The sequence below is a fragment of the Mizuhopecten yessoensis genome, unplaced genomic scaffold (assembly GCF_002113885.1).
Source record: "Mizuhopecten yessoensis strain PY_sf001 unplaced genomic scaffold, ASM211388v2 scaffold10809, whole genome shotgun sequence".
NCBI classification, from domain to species: Eukaryota; Metazoa; Mollusca; class Bivalvia; order Pectinida; family Pectinidae; genus Mizuhopecten; species Mizuhopecten yessoensis.
Window position 1 is genome coordinate 418,144 of NW_018408732.1, and position 10,962 is coordinate 429,105.

The 10,962-nt window shown below is 38.7% G+C and overlaps 1 protein-coding gene across 1 annotated transcript in view; it reads left to right on the forward strand.

The window, feature by feature from the left end:
- Positions 1–10,962, forward strand: part of LOC110462590 — a 129,938-nt gene that overhangs the window by 75,623 nt on the left and 43,353 nt on the right. The window contains exons 29-38 of the mRNA XM_021516601.1: positions 407–586; positions 895–975; positions 1,453–1,625; positions 2,577–2,765; positions 2,939–3,118; positions 3,310–3,486; positions 3,807–4,110; positions 5,046–6,388; positions 9,315–9,506; positions 10,025–10,198. Of these exons, the coding sequence (XP_021372276.1) occupies positions 407–586; positions 895–975; positions 1,453–1,625; positions 2,577–2,765; positions 2,939–3,118; positions 3,310–3,486; positions 3,807–4,110; positions 5,046–6,388; positions 9,315–9,506; positions 10,025–10,198 (2,993 nt within the window). The remainder of the gene's footprint in view (positions 1–406; positions 587–894; positions 976–1,452; positions 1,626–2,576; positions 2,766–2,938; positions 3,119–3,309; positions 3,487–3,806; positions 4,111–5,045; positions 6,389–9,314; positions 9,507–10,024; positions 10,199–10,962) is intronic.

A 10,962-nucleotide genomic window follows, 5' to 3' on the forward strand; every position in this document is an offset into this window, starting at 1 on the left:
TTATAAACATGTTTAAATACACACTTTTCAAATACTTTTGCTACACAACTTAAGAGAGATATTGGTCTATAATTTGAGACTAAGGATCTATCACCTTTCTTGAATACAGGAATAACGTTTGCTATTTTCCATGATGAAGGGAATATATTTGATACTAAAGACTCGTTGAATAAGTTTGAAAGTGGAACAGACAATTGGTGACTAGCTTCTTTTAGTAGCTTAGGGCTGCCTAGAGTAGTTGACCTTGAAGTCAAAATAACCCAGAAAACTTTGTATTATTTCTTTGACTTTAAATTTAAAAACCTAATCAAAGATTAGTTTGTGACCTTGAGACTAGTTTGAATTTGAAATGTTCTACAAGATTAAATTTGAAACTTTTGGTGATTATAAAACTGATGTATTGTAGATTGTCTGTATGATGGGGAGACATACAGTGACGGTCAGAGCTTCATGATGCCCGGAGACAGTCTACAGAGATGTGCATGTACTGCAGGAAATGTAAACTGTCGTCTGATTGGTCCCTGTCCACCAATACGGTGCAGTGTAACAGAAACTCCTCCAGGCGCAGTTTGTCCTATATGTAAAGGTAGGACAGGCATAACTGTTATGATAGTTTTTCTGTGAATAATTACATATTGCTATCTTATGAAACTCACAATGGATAAAGTTATAACTTATCTTTTAACTTTTAAGTTATATATTCATGAACTGGTTTAAATTATTCATGAACTGGTTTAAAAGATTTAAATCTGTTTAAAGTTATATATTTATGAATTCGTTTAAATGGTTTATACCTGTTTAAATTTATATATTTATGAACTGGTTTAAATGGTTTATATCTGTTTAAAAGTTATATATTTATGAACCGGTTTAAATGGTTTATATCTGTTTAAGGATGTTCCTACAATGGCCAGGTATACCAACATGGAGACACAGTCTCAGCCAGTAGATGTACCATCCTCAGATGTCAGGAGGGTAAGAATTTGCTTAATCTCCTGTTGGGAGGGTTAGTTCTTGTGAATCATGACAGCAGTAGAAATGGGACACAGTAGCTAAAATAATGTGGCCGCTGTCACTGAAGCTGCCAGAGATAGATATGTGTAGTTTTCATTTACTTTTCATACTCAAACATGTATGGTAAAATATTTCAAAAAATACCTTTGTTGTTATTTGGTTATAACCCTATTTTTTGTCAAACAGATTGATATTCTAGTAATTTTACAAAATTTGTTCATACTTTTTGGGAGTTATACACAGGGAATATACATTATATTTAAATGCAGACTGATAAATTTTGGGATTCAAGGTGGCTGCTTTTTCCTCAGATTGGCCGAGACTTTAAAAAACGTCAGTGGCTCTGTTTGGGTATTCTTATACCTGTGGCGAACAAGTATATCCTAAGACTATTTCAGTGTCCTGAGGAAGTTTTTACCTTGTGTTTCTACCGTGTAGGCCAGGTGTTGTCGGAGAGGGTCCAGTGTGCCCCACCGCCCTGCCTCAACCCAGCCGAGGTGGATGGTCAATGTTGTCCCGTGTGTAAAGAGTGCTCGTTTGAAGGAAGGAACTATGGGGAAGGCTCAACCTTTCCCAATCCAAGCAAACCCTGTGAAACATGCCACTGTCAGGTAGGTCTGAAAAGATGGAAGAAACTTTATTTTTATTTTGGATTCATGAATAGTTTCAAACAAAAACATCAGATGAATGCATGAGTTTTCAAAATCATTATATAATGTGTAATACTAAATATTTTTTACCAAAATTCAGATAATTTCTTTTCTAACTGTATTGATTACTCCTGATGTTCATTACTTATAGAATATACATGAGATTCATATATACCTGTATGGTGTATACGTACATCATGATTCATATTTACCTGTAAGGTGTACATCATCATCATTCTTATCTACCAGTAAGATGTACATCATGATATATATCTACCAGTAAGATGTACATTATGATATATATCTACCTGTAAGATGTACATCATGATATATATCTACCAGTAAGATGTACATCATGATATATATCTACCTGTAAGATGTACATCATGATATATATCTACCTGTAAGATGTATGTCATGATCCATATTTACCTGTAAGGTGTATGTCATGATTCTTATCTACCTGTAAGGTGTATGTCATGATTTTTATCTACCTGTAAGGTATACGTTAGATTGGTATTTATCTGTAAGGTATATGTCATGATTCATATTTACGTGTAAGATGTATGTCATTATTCATATTTACGTGTAAGATGTATGTCATGATTCATATTTACGTGTAAGGTGTATGTCATGATTCATATTTACCTGTAAGATGTATGTCATGATTTGTATCTACCTGTAAGGTGAACATCATGATTCATATTTACCTGAGGCTAGGTCATGACAGACCTGTAGGGTATTTTCATTACTTACCTGTAAGGTATACGTTAGATTGGTATTTATCTGTAAGGTATATATTATGATTCTTATCTACCTGAGGATATATGTTATGACAGAGCTGTAGTGTGTCTTCATTATTTACCTTATTCTCATCTATACGATACCTTCCATACTCTCCTTTTGCTACAGCGAGGTGAGGTGCGATGTAGGAAGACATCTGTGGATACCTGTCCCCCTGTTACCTGTCGCTACCCTGAGACCCGTCCTGGAGATTGTTGTCCATCCTGTGGAGGCTGCCACTATCTAAACAGACACTTCCAGAGTGGTCAGAAGTTTGTGCCGCCAGGTGGGGATGCCTGCAGGGTCTGTGTGTGTGAGGTAAATTTGTATGGGGTGTTACAGCACTCTTCAGTACAGACTGCTGATTGGAATATTATATCATTTTAGAGAAATGTTATATAGAAGCCATGTCTCCAAGAAAAGCATCAGATAGGAGTATATAATTAAAGTAAGTAGAACATTTGATGATGCATTACAATGTTTCTATACAGGCAGGTACTGTGAACTGTACACGGATGGAGTGTAGTCCTGTGAGCTGTCCTAACCCAGTGCGCCCTGCTGGTCGCTGCTGCCCTGTATGTCCAATCAACTGTAATGTCCTTGGCACACGCTATAGGGAGGGCCAATCATTTGGGGACACGATGGATCCCTGTACCAGATGTACCTGCTGGGTAAGTGGCATGTCGATCCCAAGACCCCTTCCATAATATTAGTGGGTATGTTTGTTTGTGACGGGGAAGGAAGACTTGCCAAGACCTGCCTCTGTAACATTAATGTATATGTTTGTGTGTGACAGGGAGGGAGGATCAGTCAGTCCCACGCCTGCCTCTGTAACATTAATGTATATGTTTGTGTGTGACAGGGAGGGAGGATCACTTGTCAGTCCCACGCCTGCCCCAGTACAGGATGTACTGACCCTGCTCGACGCACTGGTCAGTGCTGCCCTTCCTGTAGTCAGTGTGAATACAACAACCGTCTCATCAGAAATGGTCAGGTGTATGTGGACCCTGCTGAGCCCTGCAAGGAGTGCCGATGTACAGTAAGTTTTTTTGGAAACTATACAGAAAAGTCGTTCAATAATCTTATTACGTAATCATTCTGGATTCTGATTTATTGTAGTTCACAGCATAACTACTATGATATCATTACATAACATTATGAACAAAGCCATGACTGTAAAATATTTCTGTGTTCTTGGAACAAATCATCATAAACAAGCAAAAGCCACAATCAGTTATATAGAGAATGTTAACCACAAAACCACAAAACACAACCTCAATATTTTAAAGCTATCCTATTTCATGCACAGTGAGTAAATTTTCCCTACTTAAGAAGTGAAATTATATTTTTTTTAACAAGGATGGATCTATCACCAATGTGACTGTGCCCTGTCCTCCAGTTACATGTGACAGACCAGTCACGTTGCCAGGACGATGTTGCCCAGTCTGTGAGGACAATATTCCAGGCCCCACACCTGATATAACTTGTGAAGTGGGTGATGTCACATACCTAAGCGGGGCCACAATGCCCCATCCTTCAGACAAGTGCCAAGAATGTGTCTGTAGACAGGGTCGAGTGGACGATTGCCGACAAAAATCGTGTGCCCAGTCTCGCTGTAATAGTCCTGTGTTTACGCAGGAGGAGTGCTGTCCACAATGTACAGGTAACAGGGTTTGTACAAGGTGCATTGCCACTATGTCAAGGTGTTGTCTAAAATACAGGTAACAGTGTTTATACAATGTCAAGGTGTTGTCTAAAATACAGGTAAGAGGGTTTATACAATGTCAAGGTGTTGTCTAAAATACAGGTAACAGTCTTTATACAATGTCAAGGTGTTCTCTAAAATACAGGTAAGAGGGTTTATACAATGTCAAGGTGTTGTCTAAAATACGAGTAACAGGGTTTGTACAATGTCAAAGTGTTGTCTAAAATACAAGTAACAGGGGTTGTACAATGTCAAAGTGTTGTCTAAAATACAAGTAACAGGGTTTGTACAATGTCAAGGTGTTGTCTAAAATACAAGTAACAGGGTTTATACAATGTCAAGGTGTTGTCTAAAATACAGGTAAGAGTGTTTATACAATGTCAAGGTGTTGTTTAAAATACAGGTAACAGGGTTTGTACAATGTCAAGGTGTTGTCTAAAATACAAGTAACAGGGTTTGTACAATGTCAAAGTGTTGTCTAAAATACAAGTAACAGGGTTTGTACAATGTCAAGGTGTTGTCTAAAATGTAAAGGTGTTGTCCACAATCTACATATCCTGTACAATAAACAGAATAAAACAATAACCAATATAGATAATAAAGGACAAATTTAGAATAAGGATGATGCAACTTTGAAACTTAATCCCCACATCAATCTGTACGAAGGATGTAATGTCCACTGTCCATCTTTGGTGTTGTCTGGAGCATATCTACAACATTATATACTTCTTGAGGTGGGAGACAGTCATCTTAGCATGCTGTAATCATAGCTTTGTATATGTCTGAATATGAAAATTGAGTCTATAATTTAGCAGTGGGGGATATTGGCAATGTGTTGCATTTGTGAGGCTATATTCATTTAACACACATTTCTGTTTTGCATGTTTTTTCAGACTGTAACTTTGAGGGTTTGATACACAAGAGTGGTCGTACTTTCACACACCTGTTAAGACGAGACCAGACTTGTACCTGTACCCGGGGTAATGTGATGTGTGAGTGTAATCAGTGCCAGCCTCTCACCTGTAGTAACCCAGCCCCCGCCAACAGCACATCCTGCTGCCCAACTTGTCACAACTGTCTCTATGGGAACCAGGTTCGCATCAACGGCACACAGTTCCCGTGTGGAGAGTCCTGTACCACATGCTTATGTGTAAATGGCAACATCAAATCTACACCTCAGTCTTGCTCACCAGTCGACTGTCAACACCCTGTCACAGATGGATGCTGCCAGAACTGTGAGCAGTGTTCCTACCAGGGACGTACCTACAGTGATGGTCAACGCTTCTCTGATCCCCGGAATGACTGTAACCTGTGTATGTGTGACCGGGGCACAGTCACCTGTCAGGCCAAGTCTTGTCCAGCCCCAACATGTAGCTACCCCTCTAATGGCCTGTGCTGTCCCGAGTGTGGAAATTGTATGTACCCAAACTCAGCAGGACGACTCATCAGGAACGGTCACAGGGTCCCCAGCCAACAGGATGTGTGTACCGAGCACCTTTGTAGAAATGGTGAGATTGCTAATTTGACCAAGCGATGCGTTGGCGTGTCCTGTCAGAACCCAGTCACCCGCAACTGTTGCCCCGAGTGTACTGACTGTCTGTACAGGGGGATGGAAAGGAGAAATGGTGAGTCTTTCAAGAACCCTGAGGATGGCTGCAGTAGCTGTCAATGTGTGAATGGTAATGTAAGGTGTAGTCGTAAGACCTGTAACCCTGTTGACTGTAACTGTCCTGCAGTCAAGGGATGCTGTCCTGTCTGTGGAGACTGTTTCTACCGCAACAAATTTTATGCTGATGGACAGAACTTTACTGACCCCAATGAGACATGTGTGAAGTGTGAATGTCAGCAGGGTAATGTACGGTGTGCACGCGTCTCTTGTCCACTGCTCCGTTGTCCAGAGAACGTCCAGTTTTATGGCAGTAACCGATGTTGTAAGCAGTGCCCCACACCTGACCATTTAGTTGACTGTGTTTATGAGGACCAACGTTACACACCTGGCCAGACCTTCCCCTGTGGCTGTGATACGTGTACCTGTCGACGGGATGGCTCCCTTGACCGTCGGCGTATAGACTGTCCCATTGCCCTGTGTAACAATCCGCGCACCAGTGATTTGTGCTGCCCAAGCTGTGATTCCTGTGAACTCAGGCATTCAACAGACCTCCAACGAACACTTATCCTCCCTGATGGTCAGCAACGGGAGGACCCCGGCGACACCTGTACCACAATTATCTGTGAGGTGAGGGCTGTCATAGAATTATTTTTTTCAGCTTACTTCGCTATTATAGATTACATTTATAGAACTGCCTTGTACACCAGCAGTCACACCCAGCTCTGTCCTCTTCAAAATATAACCAGTATATGAACTGAGTTGAATCTGGATACCGGTGTTCTGTCTGAAAATTAAAATTTGCCCTAACTGTATATAATCTTCACTCTCAATGATAGTGACTTTAAATCTTCACTATCGATGATGAACTATAAATGTTCACTCTCAATGGCAGTAACTAGTACCCGTACAGTTCACAGTGTAGTCTCTATTGATGCTGTTGACTGTGAAGCTTCATTATCAATGACGGTCACTATCTTGTACTATATTTACTATCGGTGCTGTTGACTTTGAAGCTTCATTATCAATGACGGTCTCTATCTTGTGCTATATTTACTATCGGTGCTGTTGTCTGAAGCTTCATTATCAATGACGGTCGCTATCTTGTGCTATATTTACTATCGGTGCTGTTGTCTGAAGCTTCATTATCAATGACGGTCCCTATCTTGTGTTATATTTATTATCGGTGCTGTTGACTGTGAAGCCTAATTATCAATGACGGTCACTATCTTGTGTAATATTTACTATCGGTGCTGTTGACTTTGAAGCCTAATTATCAATGACAGTCCCTATCTTGAGTTATATTTACTATCGGTGCTGTTGACTTTGAAGCCTAATTATCAATGACAGTCCCTATCTTGAGTTATATTTACTATCGGTGCTGTTGACTGAAGCTTCATTATCAATGACGGTCGCTATCTTGTGCTATATTTACTATCGGTGCTGTTGACTTTGAAGCCTAATTATCAATGACAGTCACTATCTTGAGTTATATTTACTATCGGTGCTGTTGACTTTGAAGCTTCATTATCAATGACGGTCGCTATCTTGTGCTATATTTACTATCGGTGCTGTTGTCTGAAGCTTCATTATCAATGACGGTCGCTATCTTGTGCTATATTTACTATCGGTGCTGTTGACTGTGAAGCCTAATCATCAATGACAGTCACTATCTTGAGTTATATTTACTATCGGTGCTGTTGACTGTGCAGCTTCATTATCAATGATGGTCACTATCTTGTGTTATATTTACTATCGGTGCTGTTGACTGTGAAGCCTAATTATCAATGACAGTCACTATCTTGAGTTATATTTACTATCGGTGCTGTTGACTGTGAAGCTTCATTATCAATGATGGTCACTATCTTGTGTTATATTTAGCATCGGTGCTGTTGACTGTGAAGCCTCATTATCAATGACGGTCACTATCTTGTGCTATATTTACTATCGGTGCTGTTGACTGTGAAGCCTCATTATCAATGACGGTCACTATCTTGTGCTATATTTACTATCGGTGCTGTTGACTGTGAAGCCTCATTATCAATGACGGTCACGATCTTGTGTTATAGTTACTATCGGTGCTGTTGACTGTGAAGCTTCATTCTCAATGACGGTCACTATCTTGTGCTATATTTACTATCGGTGCTGTTGACTGTGAAGCTTCATTATCAATGACGGTCACTATCTTGTGTTATATTTATTATCGGTGCTGTTGACTGTGAAGCCTAATTATCAATGACGGTCACTACAGATGTTCATTATAACGTTCACTATATAAAATACATTCCTAACAGGAAATAGGGGAGAGGGTAGTGTACTTCCACCAGGGATCGATCCTGTGACTTGTCGGACGCGCTACGACTGAGCTAAAGGGAAATTCCCTCTAGCACAAAGCTAGAAGGCAACCATAATACTATGTGCATTGAAATTTGCTACGTGTTTACAATCAGATGTTATCATATTTACTATCGGGTGTTATCATATTTACTATCAGTAATATCATATTTACTATCAGTAATATCATATTTACTATCAGGTGTTGTCATATTTATTATCAGGTGTTATCATATTTACTAACAGGTGATATCATATTTACTATCAGGTTTTATCATATTTACTATCAGGTGTGATATCATATTTACTATCAGGTGTTATCATATTTATTATTGGGTGTTATCATATTTACTATCAGGTGTTATCATATTTATTATCAGTAATATCATATTTACTATCAGGTGATATCATATTTATTATCAGGTGTTTTCATATTTACTATCAGTAATATCATATTTACTATCAGGTGTTATCATATTTACTATCGGGTGATATCATATTTATTATCAGGTGTTATCATATTTACTAACAGGTGATATCATATTTACTATCAGGTATTATCATATTTACTATCAGGTGTTATCATATTTACTATCGGGTGTTATCATATTTACTATTGGGTGTTATCATATTTACTATCAGGTGTTATCATATTTATAATCAGGTGATATCATATTTACTATCCGGTGTTATCAGATTTACTAACAGGTGATATCATATTTACTATCAGGTGTTATCATATTTACTTTCAGGTGTTATCATATTTACTATCAGGTGTTATCATATATACTATTGGGTGTTATTATATTTACTATTGGGTGTTATCATATTTACTATCAGGTGTTATCATATTTATTATCAGGTGATATCATATTTACTATCAGGTGTTATCATATTTACTAACAGGTGATATCATATTTACTATCAGGTGTTATCATATTTACTAACAGGTGATATCATATTTACTATCAGGTGTAATCATATTACTATCAGGTGTTATCATATTTACTATCGGGTGTTATCAGATTTACTAACAGGTGATATCATATTTACTATCAGGTGTTATCATATTTACTTTCGGGACTATCAGGTGTTATCATATATACTATTGGGTGTTATTATATTTACTATTGGGTGTTATCATATTTACTATCGGGTGATATCATATTTACTATCAGGTGTTATCATATTTTCTATCAGGTGTTATCATTTGTTTCTCTAGAAAGGAAACATCGCCCGTGTATCCCGATCATGTTATGTTCAGTGTACCCATGCCATTCCGCCGTCCTTGGGCAAGTGTTGTCCAGAGTGTACCGACTGCATTTACCGTGATAGTACAGGGGCTGAGCAGATCATCAGACACACTCAGACCTTCTCTGATCCTGGCTATCCTTGTAGGGACTTCAGCTGCTTGGTAAGACCTGTTAGCATTCTCACAACCTAATCTACATTTGTAAAGAATTCAGTATCTGGGTACAGACACAGTGTATGCTGTTGCATGACATCCTTTAACTATTAGTCGAGAACAGCTCAGTGGAGTTTGACTAAATTATAGGTCTGGAGCAGAAGGCAGAAGGGCGGGGCCAAATAGCAGAAATAGAAGTAAATCCTTTTCCTTACATACAGAGGAAGGGAACTTAACAAAATTTAGTTGAGTATTTTGGGGCCAAAGGAACTCAATATTTTATAACCAAAGGGTGATTGTCCCCTAGGTACAGATATGTGGGGCCCAATATGGGAAACAGAAGTCCATCTTTAAAATTCTTCACTTTAATATAGATGAAAAGATTGTAAGCAAGATTGATTTCAAAACATCCTTTTAAAGAAATCTTTCTTCTTCTGTACAGATAAAGGGAATTTGACCAAATTTGATTTGCATACTTATGACAGGGAAACTCAATGTTGATACAATCCTTATTTGATACTTGACAGTTTGGTAATGTGACACAGCGTCAAAAGATGTGTGACTTTGTGCCTTGTGATAACCCTACAACAGACAGCTGTGGCTGTGATGTCTGTGATTCCTGTCTATACAATGGTATCAGCTACACTGATGGAGAGATCTTCAACCACCTGTTTGACTCGTGTCAGGAGTGCGAGTGTAAGGTATGTATTTCTCACATACTTCACAGTGTGATCCCGTTGTTGCTAGGGCAGATATATCTCATATGGGGTAGGGAAAGACAGCTAACACACGCTAAGACGTCATAATAATGAACTGACAACGCGACATTGTATTGTTTCCGTGATATCATATAATCCCTCATGTAAGAGTTTGGCTGGCCAGCACTCGGGTTGAGATATCCCTGTCCACGGACCAGACCCCATGTTTGATTCTATTAGTCTTGCCTGTTATCAGTCAGCAGACAATCCCTCAACACCTCACATTACCACATTTACTATCACTAAAAAAGCTTGTGGGATGTCACACAGTTTGACACTTCAAACAACCAGTTCTTCCTCCAACACTGGCACATTCCCGTTGTTTGATAGGGAAAAGTGAATCTTAGGAAAGGCAGCTTACACATGCTATTTGATAAAAACATTACCAATGTATCATCATTATATGAATTGTAACTTGAGGGTAATATCATCAATTATTTCAAATATTCCATGTGCCCTTGATCATGGTGTAGCGCATAGAGTTCATTGTTACAATTATTTGTCTGATAAAAAAGGCAATCACTTCAATGCTTAACTGCTGAAAAATGTCTTCCCTACGAGCACAGGTAGGCACAGTCAAGTGCTCATAGTTATAAAAACCAGCATGTTATCAGTGCAGGTATTCAAGGTCATGTTCAAAACAAACTGTAATTTTTTTCAAGAAAAATAAAAGTTGAAAGCAGTACCTTCCCTACCAGCACAGGCAA